This window comes from Acipenser ruthenus, chromosome 6 (genome assembly GCF_902713425.1).
Source record: "Acipenser ruthenus chromosome 6, fAciRut3.2 maternal haplotype, whole genome shotgun sequence".
NCBI lineage: Eukaryota > Metazoa > Chordata > Actinopteri > Acipenseriformes > Acipenseridae > Acipenser > Acipenser ruthenus.
In genome coordinates, this window is record NC_081194.1 from 40,591,434 (window position 1) to 40,613,423 (window position 21,990).

General features: G+C 37.5%; 1 protein-coding gene across 3 annotated transcripts in view; it reads right to left on the reverse strand.

Moving 5' to 3' along the window:
- The window catches only part of anapc1 (anaphase promoting complex subunit 1), a 121,623-nt gene extending 100,077 nt beyond the window's left edge, over positions 1-21,546 (reverse strand). The window contains exons 1-16 of one of the 3 annotated variants that reach the window (XM_059025380.1): positions 21,197-21,546; positions 17,988-18,182; positions 17,377-17,538; positions 16,930-16,972; positions 16,278-16,375; positions 15,722-15,804; positions 14,569-14,639; positions 14,210-14,355; positions 13,564-13,787; positions 13,116-13,322; positions 12,920-13,015; positions 12,228-12,318; positions 4,149-4,214; positions 2,951-3,088; positions 1,769-1,909; positions 561-621 (exon numbers count right to left, since the gene is read on the reverse strand). In XM_059025380.1, coding sequence (XP_058881363.1) covers positions 561-621; positions 1,769-1,909; positions 2,951-3,088; positions 4,149-4,214; positions 12,228-12,318; positions 12,920-13,015; positions 13,116-13,322; positions 13,564-13,787; positions 14,210-14,355; positions 14,569-14,639; positions 15,722-15,804; positions 16,278-16,375; positions 16,930-16,972; positions 17,377-17,538; positions 17,988-18,158 — 1,798 coding nt within the window. In that variant the 5' untranslated portion in view covers positions 18,159-18,182; positions 21,197-21,546. Of the gene's footprint in view, positions 1-560; positions 622-1,768; positions 1,910-2,950; positions 3,089-4,148; positions 4,215-12,227; positions 12,319-12,919; positions 13,016-13,115; positions 13,323-13,563; positions 13,788-14,209; positions 14,356-14,568; positions 14,640-15,721; positions 15,805-16,277; positions 16,376-16,929; positions 16,973-17,376; positions 17,539-17,945; positions 18,183-21,196 lie in introns of all 3 variants that reach the window. The other 2 variants (XM_034019160.3, XM_034019159.3) reach the window with 2 other exon arrangements.
- Between the last annotated feature and the right edge of the window lie 444 nt (positions 21,547-21,990).

Consider the following 21,990-nt stretch of genomic DNA (forward strand, 5'->3'; position numbering starts at 1 on the left):
ATGACATTTGCTAGTTATATAACACAATTTATTATTTTTTTTCATCCCAGAACATATCCCTTTGCCCAGCATATCTTAAAGGGTAGTAAAGTTGCAATTAAGAAATATGGCTTGTTGACTGGATGCTGTTTCTGTGCTGCAATTTACATGTATTTATTACCTTTTATTTATTTAAAATCATTCCATGCGGTTAATAATACTATTATACATTTAGAAAACATAACACTGTCCAAATATGGACCTGGATCTATATATAGGTAAGAAAATAATATTATATAACTTTGACTAAAAACAGAGTTTCACATTTCAAATTATCTAACAACTGGACTCATTTCACCAACACTAGAATTTGATTTTTTTGTGCCTCACTGGTTAGTGTGCTATCCTCTGCATATCACAACTGGCATACAGTGTTTCTGTGGATGGGTCAATAACAACATATTACCTGGGTGTAAACAGTGGTGTTACAGTGGATTATGTCAATACTTGCAGTTCTACTATAATGTACTTATATTCACACACACATTTTAGTTTCCCTGTTATATTATTATTATCCTTACCCAATTCTGAGTTAGCAATTTCAGGAATGCTTATCCTAAGCAAAGAACCATTATTCATTTCCTGGAGAAAAAAAATGAAAGGTTTAGCTTTAAATTTTCAGAAGCCAAAACTACATCATAAATATTCCTGTTACAAATTTCAGTTACAGAGGTTATACATGTCATCCAAAAAATACTAGATTTCTGAATAATGTAAAAACGGGATATTAAGCAGTATGTGACACTGCATCTTTGATTTTAGTACATATAGGATTATAGGCACCTGGATTATACGTCAAGTGTACATTTTCAATTGTAGTGTGGATTTTTGGGTGAGAAATGAAAATGTGTCATCATATGTCAATTTACTGGAAACTAATTTTTACACATTATTGCTTTCTTCATGTCTCTTGGATAACACAAGTAACATTTGAGCCACACAGTATATACCTATTGCCTACAACTAAACAAATCTGTAAACATAAGGAAAAGGATCATAGGTCTCAATTAATTCTCTCAGTTACTTAGAAGAAAAACTGAGTTACCATCCATCCACATTAAATAAAATACTTACTTAACCCTTAGACTGCAAGCCTCGTAGTTTGACATGTACCTAAGTTGAGACCCACATGATTTAGATGCAGGTCTGACAGTCTGAAGTTACCACAGTTAGTTTAAAATGCAACATTTGAAACATATCAACTATATAAAGTGTTTGCCCCAATTCTTAAACTTACAGCTTCGGTAATTCTATTTGGTTCTATACTCTCCTACAATAACATTGCCTTCTATAAACAGAAGACCTTGGTGAACATAAATAAACCTCTATTATTGACATTATTACACACTGTCTAGATATGTGCCTCCACCTTCTCAGTATTTCTTTACTTCTAATATAAAAAATATTTTATATAAAAATAAACTCAGTGTACAAAAAAAAATGCTGTATGTGCACAGAGCACATACAGCATAGTGTACAAAAACCTTGGTAGGATCTACAGTCTCTAAACTAATCTTCTCTGTTAAATAATAAACTAACGAAGAGATTGATCATGGCGGATAAACGGTTAGGGCGGATATGTGACGGGCAGATACGCGTCACATTACTGTATGTAGAATTATTTAACTATATCTAAAGCATTGTCTTTGTTAAACAAGTTCTAGGGGACTAATTCATGCTGCCACAGCAGGTCTTTGGTAGTTATGAACCAAACAGGTCATTTTCTTACCAAAGTAACTCGGTTATGAACAGGGTCTCTCATGGCATGAACATAGGTTCCAAACGGTTGGACAGTACAGTCTTCTATTAAGGAGGATTCATTAAACTTTGTAGAGCCTCTTAACTCAGGCACAGGTGACAGCATCGCAACCTAGTGATTAAAGGGGAGGAAAACAGTTTAACTGGCTTGCCTCAAATAAGTAGAATATTTATCCATAAGTGTTTAGTGTAACTCTCACTCCTACATTCTAAAAAGAAATCGTATTTTAAATGACACAGTATCACCCAAGACAATAGCATGTGAATGGACTACTTTGATGCTGCATTCTACCAGCATATTGATTGAATTCAAGTGTAAGGGCATTATCCAGCAAGTCATATGTATTATACTAAAGGGCTATAATAAACCAGCATTCTAAACAATAGCTTTGTGTATTTTTTGGGGGGAGCTGTAAATCAAGGTGACATTTTAAATTAAAATGGTTTCCAAACATCTCAGTCGCTTTGAAGTCAACATGTTGATTAAATATTTGTAATTTCGAAAACCATGAGCTGCAGTTGATTTGCCACTTCCAACTGACTGTGACGACAATGGAAAAGGAAAGGAAAACAATGAAGACATTAGTTCATGTGTGTAAAAATGGTAAGTCCCATTCTCTGGGCTGCACAAATCCTTTTTTTTTTTTTGGTTTTAACATTTTACCAATGTAAAATGCTCCTATCGATCTCACTCGGCCACTTTATGGTTTTCTCAGCTTTTTCCGGAGAAAAAATGACTAGAGACCTGTTTTTTGCGTCTTTTTGATGATGTCGGACAGGGTTCGACACTGGACCGGAAAGGGAAAATTGCAGTGTCGGACCAGGTCCGACATAGGACCACAAAGAGTTCATGTAAAATACCAAGTAGAGTAAAAAAATGCATAATTATTTTTAAATCAATTAGTTTGACTTCCTCTTTTTTTAAACACAGGTCAGATAACAGAAAAGCACAGCCTCATAGGAAAGCAAAACTAGCAACAAGTTATGGTGAATCCTGCTCCTTCAGCTTCTGACTGAAGGAATGCTTGTGTGGATGCTGCAGGCATGGTCTTTAATTCCCCAGTGGCCTCAAACAAATACTCTAAAGTTACACAACATGTTAACATATATGCAAAAGACAAAATTGCCTTCATTTGGTTTCCCTGAACCCTACCTCATCCAGATGATGTGCATGCCTACTTACAGGCCTTGCTGGAGTGCTGATACTGTCAAGGGGAGTGCTGGGTCGTGGCATAGGAGTGGACCGGTTCAATGATGGAGCAGGTAGTCCTGGGATAAAAACCTTGCCCACCTTATTAAAATAAATAAAAATAAAAGCACACATTAACATCCACATGTTTTCTACCACACATAGGTATAGATAAAGTTACATTATTTAATTACTGTAGACATGACAGTAATTGGGTGGCTTAGTTATACCGATAAGTCACTGAGAACATACTAAGACTTAACCAAGTATTTTGTGATGGGTCTATCCCAATTCACAGACTGCTGATTCAAAGAAATCTTGGCCTTGCCAGTAACCTGATATCAATGTAACATATGTTAATTTTGTACTGAATGACCTAACTTTATATATTTGTCTATTTAAAGGCTTCACTGAAATGAAAGGTTCTGATCTCAAAACAATCCAAAATAAATCAATGTCATTGTTTTAAATGAGTTACACGGGGACCCAAGACAAAACTAAAGCACCAAGCTTTGTTGAGAAGTTTCCCTTGCTGTTGCATACGTCTAGCACATGAACATGCATATATACAGTAATTATACAAAACTATATTCCACCTTTATTTTGTTAATACAGAGTACCTAACAGATTATTTGAGATCTTAATGAGAGTTCATTACATGCATAGTACATTCAGTAAGTCAACCCAGGACCAACCACCATCCAATTTAGATGGTGTATTGCTCCAATTCAAAAGCAGTGGATCCCCACCTTCAAATGGACAGCGATACAGTACAGTATATTACATTTTTTCTCCGAAACATTTCCAGAGGGTGATAAATTACAACAGTGAGTCAGTTTTGTGCAAATCCTGACGTGGCTGTTGTTTTTTTGCTAATTGATTACTGCAGATGTCTGCAGCTTTTTAAGTTAACAATTGGAAAGTTACCAGATGCAGTATATCTTTTTTGAAGAGCAATTATATCTAAGGCATCTGGTGTTGGCGTATTACACAATTTAGCTTAGTTTCTTGGCAATTCCTAAATACCCCAATGAAAGCAAGCATCACACTCTATCCTTTAGTAATATAAATAATAAACACTTAAGGCAGTCCAAATAGTCACACAACCAAGCATAAAACAACCATTTTCATTTATTTATTTTTTTATTTCTTAAATACATACCCGAGCAACTCCAGTGTACAAAACCAGGCTACCATTGACTTCCAAAACCAGCATGGCATCTATGCCCTGTTGGGGGGAGATAAAGATAATGTACACTGATCTTTTAGACTTTTACTTAAAATTGAATCTAGTCAATACTACAATTTTCATTTTATTAAGTTGATAAATACCACATAAAAATAAAAAAAACCATGGACTTGGTAAAGGAACACAATGAATGAAACACAATTTACATATGTTTGAATTATCAACAGCAATTTATTTTGACAACTTTGATAGCATGCCTAAACCAGTATTAAAAGGACATTTTGTGCTATACACTATTTAATCTCAACTGAATAACATGTAAACAATATACGTTTCAGTGTTGCAATCTTTAATAAAAATATGCAGTAGCCTATATAGTAGTTTACATAGTATAACGCATACTTATTCACTGAGGCTCATTAATTTGAAAGCACAACAAAAACGGGAGGGCAAATGTCACGCGCATAGTTCCGTGTGTGTTGCAGAGCTCAGGTGCAACTGAATTTAAGCCCATTGTTGATGGATCCTGTTTGTTTATTTTTTAACACAAGAAATTTCTTTGTATCAGTTAGCCCTTATGCTGTGGATTGTGGGGCACAAGAATAAATTGTTAGGACTTTCTCCCAAAATAAATATGGATGCAAACACTGAACTTTTATACTACAGACAATAATAATGACAGCAAGGTACTGTACATTAAAGATAGGAAATGTAATTCCTGTTTTTATAATGCACACAAAGTTTCAACATGCATATTTATAATGTTTTTTAAAGCTTGATGCAGTCTCAAGTTTGCAAATTTTAGAAGCTGCATAGTAAGTGTTATTCATAACAATTACTGTAGTGTGATGCATATCTTTTAAAATTAACATAAAATACATCTATATTTCACATTTAAGTCTGTTACTTTCTTGTTGCATTATTTTGCAAGACTGAATAAAACGTTCACGACAGACCTGAAAGTACTTCATAAAAAAAAGTTGAATAATTATTTAAATATAATGGTTTCTTGAATATTAAATTATTAGCAATAGTAGTGTTTTGATTACATACCTCATCTTAATATATAATCCAAAACACTGGATGATCTTGCAGGGAAACAATTATTTTGTAATGCTTTTGCGAATGGCAATAAACAACTGGTGCCAACTGGACGAATGTGCAGTGCACCTCTGCCCCTCTTGTGCGAGTGGTTTATTAACCCTTTGCGGTCCATTTATTCAGCGCTTGTCAGGCGCGTCAGGTCCAATTTATTTTCACGCGCTGTTTAAAGGTAATTTTATTCATAGTAAAAACGGGTTTAAAAGGCACTGCATATTAACAGGACACTCAGTACTGCATCTCCAGCCTTCACCCGTTCCTTGTTCGCTGTATTTTTCACATATCTCTTCATAGTAGTGCATACTGATAAATAATCTCCTTATCACTCGTTTTAACACCAAACTCCTCAATAATGCTATCCAAGTCATTATTTTATTACTATAACATCTCAAAAAACTTGGCAAATGTCAATGATATTCTTTGAGTGCTGCATGTGGAAGCAGCTATCTTGTTTGTTTGCCCAGCCATTGAAAGGTTTTCTCGGCTTTTTCCGGACAAAAAACGACCTGTGCTTGACGTCTTTTGATAGGGTCCAACATCGGACCGGAAAGCAATAATTGTAATGTCTGACCTGGTCCGACATAGGACTGCAAAGGGTTAAAGCATGGGACTTTTTATGGAATAGAGCACTGCTCCTAATTTAGCTTTATGCTCACTAATGTGTTGTTTGAGAGTGCGGCTTGGTTTACCTACAAAGGCTAAACCGCAAGGACATTTGATTAAATACATAGCCTGCTTTATTGAACAAGTTATAAATTCCTTAATTTAGTATTTACCTGTTTTTTTGAGTGGGTGAAAGATGTTGTATTATATGCATTATCGCATTGTGCACAGTTACTGCATTTATAATTTCCAAATTGAACCAAAACGGTCTTATATGTTAATAGGAAATTAAAAGGAGGGTTTTTGAAAACACCACAAAGTTAGGAATCACTTGAAAGAATGCCAATTTACTATTTTACTGATAGCATTAGATGAAATAGAGATGGTTGTTATAAATTGTATTTGTTCAGATTTAGAAGGAACAGATTTTAGTTTAATTACATTTCTTCTACTTAAGTTACACACTTTTTCTCAAGCTTGTCGAATATATAGTCAAGGAAAACCCTTATGTGAAAACCGTTTTGCTAATACAGGGCTTCTCAAACCTGGTCCTCGGGACCCCAGTATCTTCTGGTTTTCATTCCAACTGAGCTCTCAATTACTTAAATAAACCCTTAATTTGCTTAATTATACCGTTTTAATTGTTCTCAGCTCCTAAAATGTTGCATATTTAAAAGTTACTTACACAACTGTTTAAGAGCTGAAAAAAATTAAAAAGGCACGCACAACGCAGGATTGTAAGGTGAGGATCACGATAGTTGGGTACAATTTAAACAGCTGTACCTGAATAACTTGCATCCCCTGATAGGATATTTAGCAAGCCTAGTTGTGACTTCAGCATTATCAATTGATGTGATAGTTGATGAGGCACACAAGATCTGGTCCAGTAAAAAGTGGGAGGATCAAATAGGAAAGGTACCGCGGACGCAGATATGATCCATGCAGTTGTAGCTGAAATGGAAGGAACAGAGCTGCCAGAAGCACCAGAAACAACAAACAAAAGTCTCGAGATAGTACTCAAGACACAGGCACAGCCAGCAAGGGTCCAGCTAACCAGCGGTGGTATAACAATGAAGATCATTGTAAGGATAGAAATTACTCTGCTAAGTTTAGAACATATCCCAATTAATAATATAATATGACATCTGCACTCTCCCTCCTCTCTCCGTTAGCACCTTTGAGTTTCATGCTGTTGAAATCACCTCCCCTTGTCGCCTCCTCCTCATTGTTTTCTACCACCCTCCTGCACCCCTTACTCACTTTCTTGATGAGCTCGACTTCCTCCTCTCCTCCCTTCCCTCTCCCTCCACCCCTATTGTTCTAGTAAGTGACTTCAACATCCACCTATCCAACTCTATCCACTCTGCTGGACGACTTCCCCTTCACTCCTTCGTCTTCTGTATCTCTCCGCCCCTACCCCCCTTTTACACAGCGGGCCATCAACTGGACCTCGTCTTCACCAGAACTGCTTTCCCCCCACCCTCTCGGTCACTCCTCTCGATATCTCTGATCACTACTTTATCCACTTCTCTGTCACTCCCATCCCTTCCTACTCCACGACCGCCTCTGTCACCTTCAGTCGAAACCTTTGTTCTCTCTCTCTCTCTCCCTCCCTCTCCGTCTTCTCCTCTGCTGCTCTCTCGCAACTCCCATCAACTCCTACTCTCAAATCTATAGACTCGGCTACCTCCACCCTCTTCTCCTCCCGCACCTCCTGCCTCAACTCCCTTTGCCCCATCACCTCTCGACCTCGTCTCAGCCCTGGCTCTCCTCCGCGCTCCGCTCGGCTCATACTCAAGTGCGCTCCTCTCTTCGTACTCCTCTACACTCACCAAATGCTCTATCATTCAGTCTTCTACAAACAATCCCCATAAACTTTTCTCTACCTTCTCCTCCCTCCTTAGCCCTCCCCCCTCTTCCACCATCTCAGCTGATGACTTTTCCTCCTTCTCCTCCAAAATCAGACATGCGCAAACTCTTCAATACCTTGCCTTTTTCCCCACCCACACCCTGTCCTCTGTTCACTCACTCCCCATCACCCTCTGGAACCCCTACTAAACTAACTTCCTTCTCGCCCCTCTCGGACTGATCTTTGCTCCCTTCTCCAAAGCCATAAACCCACCACGTGTGCTCTGGACCCTCACCTTTTCCAGGCTGCTGCCCTTGCTCTAATCCCTTTCATATTCTCTCTCAACACCTCTCTGTTCTCTGGCTGCTTCCCCTCTGCCATCAAACAGGCCTGCATCACCCCATCTTAAAAAAAACCCTCCCTTGATCACTCATCCCTCCAGAACTACCATACTGTCTCCCTTCTCCCTTTCCTCTCTAAAACCCTCGAACGAGCGGTACATCGCCAGCTCTCTGCTTTCCTGCCAAAACATTCTGTGCTAGACCCCCTCCAATCCGGTTTTCGCCCTGCAGACGCCACTGAAACTGCTCGTCTCTCCGTCACTAACTCTCTACTCTCTGACCGTGCTGCCTCCCTCTCCTCTGTCCTATTCTCCTGTCCTCCCCCACTGACCTGGGACTCTCCGGCACTGCTCTTGTCTGGTTCTCCTCCTACCTCTCCGATTACACATACCGGGTGTCCTGGCGTGGCTCACCCTCTGCCTCTTGCTCTCTTTCGACTGGTGTCCCCCAAGGCTCAGTTCTGGGACCCATCCTGTTTTCTCTCTACACCTGCTCCCTGGGTGCACTCATCTCCTCCCATGGTTTCTTTTATCATTTCTATGCTGATGATGTCCAGATCCTCCTCACCTTCGCCCCCCCCATGACTCCAACATTTCCTCCTATATCTCTACCTGTCTCTCAGCCACCAAGAACCTTGGTGTCACCCTCGACCCCTCCCTCTCCTACTCTCAGCAAATCTCTACTCTGGCATGCTCCTGTCGCTTCTTCCTCAGCAGCATATGCAAGTTTGTAAGTTTAACTGCTCTTAGTCGAATTTACTCATAAATTTAATTATTTACTGTATTTATTTTGCTCTTATCTGTAATGTCAAACAACAACAACAACAACAACAACAACAACAACAACAACCACCATTACCAGGGGTAAGATTAGGGGAAATCATAATTAAAGGAAATTGAGCATATGTTCCAGTTGTTATACAGGGAGCATTGTCTTGCGAGCCTTTGCTAGATCTAGATACAGCTGCCACACTTAAGACAAAATAAACTTTTGATCACTTGAACCATGTCTTAGGGAACTCAATCGACAAATTGGGCTGTCACCTAATTTCATAGCTACACTAATGATCATATCCAGCCTATAGGAATCAGATGGGTAAATTTTGAGTTTGGTAAACTCAGGGTTACACATTCCATGTATGTTACAAATACAGCTACTGAAAAGCTGTTGATTGTGTCGAATCTTTGGATGTGACTCCGACCTATGATTGATTGTTGTAGCAAGGTTTTGTGGGCAGGTGAAAAGAAACCTATCTCCTATAAGAAACTGAGTTTGGTAGGTGAGATAGGAAGGGTAAAGCCAAACCAGCAAGTTGCAAGAGAGGGGACAGTTTTAAATGTTGTCTTTGACAGACCATTGCAGCCTTCCATTTCAATACAAGCAGAACAAGTTGAGTTGATAGAAAACCAATTTAAGCAGTCAACACAGAAAAACTTAACCTGCAGCAATACCCCAGTGGAGCAAATCAGGATGTGTGCACAAGCTAAAATAGAAAGCAGTTGAGGTACCTCGTACACAATATGATATCTGTTTTTTGTTTTGTTTTTCCCCATGTGACATCACTGAGAGGAGCATTTAGATTTTAAAGGGAGGAAAACATTTTCAGCAGCACACAGTCAGAAAACATCAGATTAACTTGTTTAGAGGCCAGACAGAAACGGAAGGTGGGTCCCTAGTGGCGCATCCAGTAAAGGCACTCCGCGTGGAGTGCAGGATGCGCCCTACAGCCTGGAGGGTCGCCAGTTCGGGTCCAGGCTATTCCACTGCCAGTCGTGGCGCACAATTGGCCGAGCGCCACCGCGCACCAGTGACCACTGTAGACTGGCTGGGTGCCTTCGGGGCTGCCTGCAAGCAGCCCAGAGCTGCGCAGTCCTCTGACGCTGCAGCTCTGAGGTAGCTGCATGGCAGGCCTGCAGAGTGAAAAGAAACGAATGGCTGACGACACACGTTTCGGATAGAAACAGAAAAATATGATAGGTTTTTACAACATTTATAAATATCAAGAAACAAGTGGATATAAGCAAGTAATTTTTCATTAACAAAATGTGTATGAGTTATTTTTTTCATTATTACTGGTGGGGTGGGGGGGGGGCAACAAAATGTATGCAAAGAAAAGGGGGCTGCATATAAAAAGTATGCACACCACTGATTTAGGAGAACAGATCTCAAACCCCAGTGCACTAGAGCAGACATTTTGAAAAGAGCTTTGAAATAAACTTTAAAAAGTTATAAGTGTAAAAAGTTGTCAGAATGTTAACAATGAAATGAAAAAAGGATTAAAGAGAGCACCGTCCAGTGTTGTTGTTATAACATGCTGAAATAGTAAAGTTGCTGAAAGTAAATCAGTCTGAATCCACTTGGTTAATTTGTACAATTTGTCATTCAAACTAGACTAGTTTTTGTTGCTGTTGTGGTTACTGCATTGCCGCTGACAGTAAAGCCGTGCCATAAATCTATTTGTTTAATTTTAGAACAGGGTACCCCTCCGCCCCTGTGCAATTTATTATTTTGCATTTGTTTTGTTGTGTTATTATTATTATGATTTACTTATATGTATTTATAAATATGACGGCGAGGCCGTATGTTTTTGTTATTGTTTTCATTTAAATGTGTTCTGGCAGAGGCGAGGTCGGCAGCTCATCCTCTGCCAGTAGTATTTAAAAACCTGGTGGTAACGTGTGGCTGTCGGCTAGTGCGTTGTTACACGTAATTCATAAACTCGTGCAGATTGTGGCCGAGGGGTAACAGAATAATTACTAGCTAGTTAAACCCCTCGGCCACGGTATATAGGCCTGCAGCGCTCTCAGTTCGGTGTGAGTGTTCCGAAGTGAAGAACGAGAGCGTAGGAGACAAGAGAGAAAACGGAACTAAAATATAAATAGGAACAGTGACAGCAACTGCAACTGCCCAGCCTGACCTATTGTTTGCGTTTAGTGTTTGTGATTTTTGTTTGAACCTTTTATTTCACTCTGTGAGCAAGTGTTTCTGTTTTGTTAAAACCTTTCTTTTGTTTTGTTATTTAAATAAAAACGGCGCACGCCGAGTCTTTTGCCCTGCAGTACTGCGTTTGTTTTTGTTCCTGCATTCTGGCCTGACGTCACCACACCGGCTACCCTGCCACAGCTATGCTAATTGAAAATAGATAGATTGAACGTATAGAACAGCGAGGAAGCAGACCAAAGGCTGCTACCCACCAGACACGATGAGGCAAGCGAAACTGTGCAGCTATGCGTCAAAATGAATAGAACCTATACTTTTGATAAGTATCTTTCACACCACAGGGTGGCACTGGAGCAGTGCGAAATAAATAGGATTGAATTCTATTTTTTGCGATTTGTCGCACGTCAACTCGGGCATTGAGCAATCAGAGAACAGCTTCAATGCACGTAGTCCAGCAGAGTGAAGCAGTATCCAAAATGACAGACAAAACAATAATACTTCCCATTGAAAAAATACCCAGAGCTTTATGACATAGGTCATCACAATTATAAAGATACAGATTTGAAAGATAATATACGGAGTCCATTTCGAAGGAACTGGATAAGCCTGGTGTGTATGATTTATTGCCATATGTTGAAATACCATCAGAGAAGACACATCATGTACCAGTCTTGATCATAGTTTTGCCAATAGCAATTTTGAACAGTTGTATAGATCTGGCAGTTTTCAAACCTGTCGCAATGCCTCTGTGTCGCTTCTGGTGTGTGTGGTCATGTCGCTGAGAAAGTGTCTCGTCAGCAATTTTAAAAAATCGAATCGCGTCTGTGTGTGGAAACCTTTAGTCTACATTGACAAACAATGTTCAGAGATTTTCTTTCATCAAGCAGAAAAAAGGTTAAATACATAAATTAATATTGTGTTTACATTTTGTTTGAACAATAGCATTCTAGGTCCTTTACCACAGACGGTCAATATGAAGTTGCTAAATCAGATTAAAGGAAATAGCCCATCCATTTTCTAATATTAATTGGTTAGGGAAGGGTGCTATATGAATATGCCCAAAATTAGTTATACAAACTCAGCTGTTTCCAGCTAATTGGGTACTGTTGCAATTCAAAACAGGACCCTTAATTCATTATCCCAAATCAACATTGTCCCAGTCAGATTTCAAAATGTATGAAGATTGAAACCTACAGCTGTGCTCAATAAAAAGCTTACCTCTATTGGTGCTGCATCCCTAGCTGAAATAGTGGTGACGGATAAAAAAATCAACTGAGACAGGTCATTGCTTTCTAGGAATTTTACACATCTGCAACAAAAAGAATATACATAATGTTAAATCATGGGAAACTAAAGCATTTTGAAAAGGAATCAGTGAATAAAAGAAGCGTGTTCCTGGTGTTGATGTCGACTGAATAACGAAGTAAAAAATTAACAGGGTGTTGCAATACTCTTCAGTTTAGGTTTGGTGATTTTTTGGCCAGACATGCAGAAGAATTGGAGGGTGACAGTTTAAAGCATTACTTATAACTATTTTCTTCTTATACTGTTATATGTTATACAGAACGGGCTAAAGTGGTTCCAGCTTTATAACTGGGTTTCAATTAGGAACAAATAAGTTAGTGCAGTAATCAGATTGGCACAAACAGTAAGACAAGAATGGATCTGAAAGCAGTTTCTGCAGCTACCTAGTACCTGAATCTCCTTGTCCAACATTCCTTTGATATTCCTGAAACAAACATATACAGTATATCTCAACATGCAACACCCTTTTGCATATGGGTTGAAGTTCTCTGGAAAACTATTCATTTTTGGGGAGCCCCAGGGAAAAGCTTTTAAAATCGCTAGATAAGTCCTTAAGACTTTGTTTTTGTTCATAGCTCGATATATGAGAACAGGTATCTCCTTACCTCAGCTGATGCTGGGATTCCACTAAAAAGCACAGAAACTTCTGTTCACAGAGGTCTGATGTAATAAATGCTTTTGTTGCTTGGCAATTCCGTTCTCTAAAAATAAAAAAATAAATAAATAAACATTCATAACTAATCTAAACAAGAGCAAGGATATCATTAACCCTAGCTAGAAAATACAAGAAAACTGATGTACCTGTGATTTGATACAGTCTCTGTCCACAGATGGTCAATGCAGAGCCGAGGTGCAATTGGTTCAGCCTCATTTGCTAAGAGGGAGTCATTAAAAGTGCTGTTTGGGGAGTGGGAGGTACTGTAACGCTTCGGAGATGGGGTGTAAGACATGTTGAACCTCTGAACTCCCGAGAATGAAGGAACCCCAATGGCTGGGGAATGCGAACGGCTGTGAATCATTAAACAGAATATAACTATACATTAATACAGCTACACATGCCAGAATTCTGGAACAATTATTTAAGCTGACACATAATTAACAGTCTTAACAGTTTACAAATGATCCTGCTATTATTACTATACAGTAAAAGCATCCTAAAGATAGCATGACCTGTACATTTATTTTAATAGGGGCATTTCAATAGGGACAATCTAACTGATAAGAAATGGGAATTAATGTATTCACTAACCTGAGTGCAGCCATGTTGGAGATGGCAGGAGAGTGAGATCGAGAGTGTAGTCCTGGAGAGGAGGTTGTCCTGCCCTGGCTGTGAAGGGAAGAGTAGTTCTGAAATGGGGAGGCTGCAGGAGAATCTTTGGAGACATTCCTGAGGTGAGCTGTCAATGAGCTGTTAACAGCCATGTTCTGTGGAGTTCCAATCTGGTCAGGATACTTTAGAACTACGGCCTGCTCCTGTGAAGATAACAACAGTAAAATCAGAGGAGCTTTTCTAACAGCTAGCCAAATGTATTCGTCCTGAATGAAAAAAGAAGAAAATAAATAGTACAGGGGAGAATGTCCTGCTGAAGTTGAAGCTACAATAATATACTATTAGTATCTTCTTTAAAAGGGTAATAAAGGCAGAAATACTGTGAAAAGAAGCAGAATCCCAGCAGTTCAACTTGTGACAGCAGTGTCACCAAAAGTTTTCTTAAATGAATACTTCATATCCTCTGAATCTGGGTAATATTAAAATTGAGTGTTATTATCCCATAATATATGTCCTTAAAATATAATTTAATACTGTTTCTGCACTCATGGATATTTGGTATGTAATTATTTTAATAAAGTCACCAGCATATTTCACCTATAAAATATAAAAATATTATAAATACCTCAGGTTTTACTTCGCGTAGTGCCCAGATGGTATGTACATTCTGCACAGTGTCATAAGTCATGACAATTGATGGTTCACAGCTGATAAAAACAATCTTGAGAGTACTGTCTGAAACGTACTGTACTCGTAAAGCTTCAAAAAGACCTGTTAGGAAAATAAAATGTAGAATTTAAAATGAATAAGACGACACCATTGGATTACAACTGATACGTTGATACTAAAAGCATTTAGTTCAATTGTATGTATGTAATAACTAGAAAGTTCATTAAATATACCACCAACACCCTTTATGGTAATATTCAAGGTAAACTAGCCTGAATGACCAAATCATATTTTCAGACCAGAGTACAAACTCACCTGCTGATTTGCACACTGGTGCGATTTCATCCAGCGGATGAAGCATGCTGAAAACCGTTGGCAGTGGTTCCCTGAAAACAATTTAAATGACCAATAAAAATCATGATGCCAACTTTTGAGTCCACATTACAGCTAAAACAACAGATCTCCCTTTCTATATATACTAGTCTCAACAGCCAAAGCATGATCATACAGGCTACCAGAGGTATATATACATATAAGTTTCTTGATGCATTTTTAACAATTCAGCCACTTGGTGGCATTGTATGATTTGCAAAGAACCTATCCACAATTTATAATTTAGTGAATGATATGCACTGTGTGCCCTGCCGTCATTTGGCCAACATTCAGAAATACATATACAAGCATTGGCACTGTTCAATTTCTTCAACAATGTTCTACTATTTTGTATGTCAATAGGGTATTTACTTAAATATTGTAAACCCTAAAAGGCCTACTTGCAATGGCAAAGGCACGTTTTTTAAAAGGAATAAAACAATTTCATAATTATAGTATTACCTGCTAGTTCTATAATCTTAATGGTGTCATTGCTTTCAGAAAATTTCTGCTTGCACTTGCTTCAAAAAAGGGCCAATAGTCTCATAATCATCAGTTAAAAGGAGCGGATTCATAATGCTAGAAGGCGAGGTACTTCCCAGCACATACACATTATTTGATTTTCAAAGGAAATATCTTTTAACGTGCGTAATTAGTTAAAAGTTACTAGATAATGAGATCAGTTTACAAGTACTAGCCTGAAGTAAAGTGTTTGGCTCAAGTGTTGATTCAGGATTAAAAGCTACATAGCAACCTTGTCATTGTACATTTGCTGTGCAAAAAAGACAATATTTGCCTTCCTTTGTGTAAGTGCTACTACAAATTCAGGGTGAAGAAGCAGACCCAGACAGGAAGCAGCTGGTAGTGAAGGTTTTGCTGTGCCAGATTAATCTGCCACTACAGGGGCGCTGGAACTAGGGGTGCGGCAGCACCTCCTGGACTGAAGTGCTGTGCACCTGCATCCATCATATACAGTTTTGTTCAATGGTTTTCAGCACACCCACTATAAAAACTGTTCCAGCGTCACTGTGCCACTATTGTTTTTAGCAATACTTAACAGTTAATAATGAGTTAGAGAAGTAAATTCTAGGTATACCTTGGTGGACTCTGTGTTACATCAGTTCCTGGATTGCTACGTTCAAACAATAAGCCAAATTTGGATGGCCACACACTTGCTACCTATACAAAAACATAAATGATATGAAATTCAGGTGAAAATAATATGTGCATGTGTCATCTGCATGTCTTAGTTATCAAAACACATTCTCAAAAAAAGTTCTGGGAGACATAAATAAAGTACCACTGTAACACTAGCAGCTCTTTAAACAACAGATACTGTACTTAAGGAATGTGTGAACAACGTAATGCATCATGTATTGCTACCACAGGTGAAATGGTCAAATTTATTGAGAACCATGTTGATTGGTTGTCACAGATATTCTTTTTTTAAGGGGAGGGGACCAATTTTTTTATTGTTTTTCAAAATACTGCATTAAACAAAATAACAGATATTACAAAAAATACTTTGTTGTTGCATAATATTTAATTTCTGTTTCCAGATGTTTTTTTGTTGTTGAGGAAATATTAGGGTAAAATATCTAAGATACTCCTGTCGACAAAAGTAATGAACAAACAGAATTCAACAAATTTACCTGAAAGGGCAATGGAGAAATAAAATCCTTCCCATTTACACTGTGAATATTTACACAGGTGTTCTGAACAATGCACACAGTTTCTATAATCTCTGTTTCTGAAATACATAATACAGTATTACATTACATCATATAACAAAGTAAAACACTATTTTAGGTATTCGTTTATTAAACCGTTTTTACACTGCATCTTTGTAATAGAATAGTACCGTCTATATTTATGTCCATGTCTAAGAGGTTTAACACAGCAATCACAGAACTCAGTGGTGTAAAATACAGTCGAGATGTGTTACTGAAAATAACTAGCTAGCAATATCACTCTTCTTAATCTGCTCAGAACAGATTTGATTCCAGCCACAAATAATCTGACTGGTGTAAGAGAACAGGCAACCATGAAGAAGGCCCCAGTTAACCAAACAGACAATTAAATTGAAGAATTTAAAAGGTAATACTTCTTGGATTGTTTCCTTTTAAGGATTTAAAATGCTGGACAACAAGACAACAACATTCATTTTAACAATGCTACATTTAAAAACAAAATTATTGTCCTTTGAAGACTCTCTGTATCTATATGAACTGGGTAAAACAATAATTGTATGTTCAGTGAACTTGAAATACTTTATAAAATTACAAAAAACTTCAACATACTTACCCATTTCTTTATTTTGAGGAACACTAAAATTGCACCACACAGCCTGGAATGAATCAGAAAAAAATACTCTAATTTCCAAATACAGTACAACACTAACATCTCTGTTCCTCTTTGGATTTGTAAATATCGTAAAAACGAACAAGGCACCCATGTTTTAGTCAATTTTAACTAGGATTAAAAACTGGGATCATTGAACCTAGGGGATAAATGTGGTATTACTAAAATAGCTTTTACTTTAAATCATTCAAGTGGCAAATAGTGGGACACTTTTTAAACAAAGTGCAAGTAAAGGGCTGGAGTCACAGAAGTAGGAAAACATCATTACAGCTTTTGCAACATGAATCCATATTAACACCTTCAGTAATCAAAATGTTTTTAGTTAACAATATGTAGAATACATGCCACATGTACTTTTGCTTAGAATTTAACAAGCCATGTTCTGAATACCTGCAGCACTGGACTATCCACAGTGAAAGCCTTATACACATATGATGCTTGATTTTTGCTTCCTCGAGTCCATATGACCATATTCCCAGCCACATACAACTCTTCTTCAAACTCCACCTCCTCAATATCACCACCAGTGCCTTTCCTCAGATGCCAGCTTTCCTGTGACCAAGAATTTTTGAATAAGTGGATAAGACAACATGACAACTTCCACTTCTTATAAAATTCAGTAAAATGCCATGTACTTTACCAAATGTTTCATGTTTTATTATGTTATATATGGTGCAAAAAATACCACTGTATAAAAAGTGAGTTGTTTAGGTCTAAAAAAATAAGCAGTGCTTTTATTTCAGCATTACAATGTTACGATATAATAATATGGTATAATAAAAAATATACATTTTGTTAACCATACCAAACCCTTGGAATCACCAGTATTATTACGTGGCCTTTATTGCTGGTACCTTATTGCAAGTCTGACTCAAAATGGCTAATGTTAAAAATAAGAATTGGTTCAGGTTGCACAAACATAATCAAAAGTTTTTTTAAAAAGTGGTCTCCATCTATACCCTTTGTTTCTCATGGAGTGTAACTTCTCTAAGTGAACCCACTAAGCCTGCAGCTCCATCAGAGGACCACAGCTCGGAGGCTGGCTGCAGCTGCCGGAGCTGAAGGTTCACGGCATTAGGGTGGTTTTTGCAGTGGTCACGACCAAATGGAACAAACTCCTGCAATTCCCCTGCTGCTATCATTGTTGCTCTCTCTTCATAGACGTTCGACATGAGTTCCAGATATCAGCATTATTTCTAGGGGGGGAAAAAAAAAAGTATGTCATATACACTGCCACGAATGGTGCTTGGTTCTTAAAGCAATTACTAATTTTTGTTCTCATTACTTAGTTGTAATCAAAGGTTTACATACCCCAATGGAAAATGTATAATTTCTAGAAATGTCTCAAAACAAAGAATTTTGGAAAAAACCTTTTGTAGCAAAAGTTTTGCTTTGGTTAATGAGGGAAAAAAGTTACAAGAAATAGATGTCTACAATTATTTTATTAATATTCCCTCAACATTTTTTTTGCAAAACTCCAAAAATGCTAATTCAAATGTATTCATACCGACAGAAAATGAAATTAATAGCTAGTTGAGGCACCTTCAGCAATAATAACCTCTTAAACGATTAGGATATTTGTCAATTAACTTTTTGCATGATTCTTTAGTGATTTTTGACCATTCTTCAACGCAAAATTGTTCCAGTTCATTCAAATTCCAAGGACTTCTTTTGTGCACAGCTTTCAACTCATACCAAAGATTCTCAGTCGGATTTAGATTGGGACTTTGCCTAGGCCATTCCAGAACCTTCATTTTATTATTTTTTTAACCATTCTGAAGTAGATTTTGATGTGTGCTTTGGATCGTTGCTGTGCTGGAACGTGCAGTTGCGCTTTAAAACAAGTTTTGTAGCACTGGGTTTCAGATGATTGACAAATATTTTTTTCGTATGCTATGGAATCCATTTTACCATGTATTGGAACTAGGTCGTCCAGGGTGTCCGCGGCTCACCGCACACCAGTGACCCCTGACGCTGTAGCTCTGAGGTGGCTGCACGGCGAGTTTGCAGTGTAAAAAAAAAAAAAAAAAAAAAAAAGTCGGCTGATGGCACATGCTTCGGAGGACAGCGTGTGTTCGTCTTCGCCGCCCCGAGTGAGCGCAGGGGTGGTAGCGGTGAGCTGAGCCCAAAAATAATTGGATATGCCAAATTGGGAGAAAATAATAAAATAATTGGTGACTACCAAAAAAAAAAAAAAAAAAAAACTCATATCCATCATTCAAATGCCATTTTGCATGTGACGTTTTCACGAGTGGCTTTTTCCTTGGCCTGCGAGCATTTAGACCTTCACCATGCAATATTTGACCTATGATTGAAATGGAAACCCCAGTCCCACTTGCAGCCAATTCACTTTGAATATCTTTGGCAGTCAATCTCTGATTGTTATTAACCTCTCACAATTCTTCTACTTGTTCTTTCTTCCAGACCAAGTACCATGAGTCTTGTACTTCTTGATAATAGAAACAATAATTGAAATCGGGATACTCAAATGCTTGGAAATCTTCTTGTATCCCTTCTCCAGCTTTATGACAAATAGTTTTCTATTTTTTATGACAACAAAATAGTTTTCTATTTATCTTCATAGCTCTTTACTTTTTCCCATATTGACTTATTGGTAATGACAACAATCATCCTATGGCTAACCCTACAATTCAGCATTTTCAAGACTTTTCTAGAATTAGGTTTCACATTATCATATTGAAATTTCTAGCACCTTGTAAACAATACTATTATAGCATCAAAGGGTATGAATACTTTTGAATTAACAAAAACAAAATGCTGAAATAAATAATTGTAGACATATTTCTTGTAACTTTTTTTTTCCTCATCCACAAAAGCAAATCTTTTGCTACAAAAGATGTTTCCTAAAATTCTGTTTTTGAGAAATTTCTAGAAATTATAAATTTCCATTGGGATATGTAAACTTTTTGACTACAAGTGTATAACTCATTACTTACCAATTACTATTAAATATATATTCTCTCTACTATTTTTTACAATATGGATTTCCTAAGACAAGTTTCAACTCAAATTTCTAAAATAAAATTTTTTATGCAAGTTATGCACATGTCATATCATCCCACCACATGTAATTGTTAAATTGTGCAATTATTGTCCCCCTTCTTAAGACCATTCACAAGTAATTATTCAAACCAGCAGAAAATAATGCAACTTGGAAACTAATTGCCAAGCCCTGATAATATTGGTATACTGCTTTGAAAAGTGGTCAGATTGTGATATGAGAAATAACTGCATTACAACCTTGTTAGAGTAGGCATACATGTATTTAAGAATTACACGTTGGAACATATAAGTGAATATAGGCATGTATATTGTATACAAATGTGTTCCATAAACAATGTGTCTACTTGACAATTCCAAAGATATTTCTGCTTTAAAATAAAATACTGCGAACAATGCGAGTCCTGTGAACAATTATGAAAATAATAAACCTATTGTACATCCTATGTCCTAATTTTAACAACAACCACCTAATGTGAAACCACCTATGTGTATTGAAAAAAGTAAATACGTAAGCCAATTGGTCCTAATTACTAGCATAAAGCAGTGGCACTGTGTTGAACTTTGATTTTAATACTGATCAATTACAATGCTGTGCATACAAATTTTAAAAAATCGAGGCCTATATAATCTAAAATGCATAGCCAAAATGTGTTATATATTTGTCCGGCTAGTTATATTCAATTAAATCTATAATTGTCAATAACACCTATTCGTATCGTATTTCAAACATTTTCAAATACTTTTTTTTTTATTTTCACAATAAATCAGGTCTTTGCAACTAATGTGGAAAACAATATTTTGTATGGATTAAGATGAAGTAGATTTTTTTGTGACCATGCTGATCCACGTTTGTTTACATTTGCTGAAAGTGACAGAACAGAAGCTTTTTTCCCACATTACCCTGCTTTCCATGACAATACGACACTAAACACGAGGCAAATCATGTTCTGTTACATCAAATGACCGTACACATGTAAATCTGTTACTAAAACTGTACGGCGCAGTACACGTTTGGTATGTGTCAATGACACAAAATAGGCATCAGACAATGAAATATATAGTCAGCACACACCACATAATTAAAAACGAGTAAATATACACAATTTAACGTGCAAGGAAAATAACACACAGTATACACACTACTGTTACCGTACTGTGCCCAAAACAAAACTTGTAACAAGCTAACCTGTTAGTAACGAATCGTTAACTGCTGGCTCTCGGAGTCCTTATTTTAAGACGTGGCTATTTATTTAATTGTGTCTGTTTGATTGTAACAAGAAAAAAAATATATAAATACCCAGTCTGGGCAAAATAAAATATAACTAAGATTGAGAGAGTTGTTCAAAACGACGCGGCCATCTTGATATCCCGTCAGTCTCAGAGAAACCTCTACACCAATGAGAAAAGACAGCGAGCCAATAACAGCCTTGGTGCTATTTTCCTGCAAAGAGCGGAAAATAAAGTGGGTGAACCCTCCTGCTTAACTCTCCCTTTACTCCTCCAAAAGAGTATAACTGCAGGCTAGGAGACCTTGCTCGTGGTGGCCTATGCGCGCGCAGCTTCAAAATACGTCATCACTGAATATGGCACACCCATATCACGTGACAAGTGAAAAATGAGGCTGGAGTCAATTTTGCTTTGCTCATTGCTTGTGTTGTGAAACGAGCGGTGTAATGCTTCAAGAATTATAAAGTACGACTATTATATGTATGGTTATACTTTACAATGAAACGATCACTGTAAATGTCTTGTTTATATATTTTACGCAACCATCCCAAATGAGTACACCCATATATATTTTTTTATACTTGCCAAATTTCAGACACATCCCAAACATTAGTTTTTATTATTATTGAGCCAAATCCTTATCCAAGAGGACATACAAGTGTAAAGGGTAATACGAACTTGTATGCAATAAGTAATTTATACACAAAGTACAAGCTATAAACAAGTACACTATGAAGAAGGGCAGACAGGCTA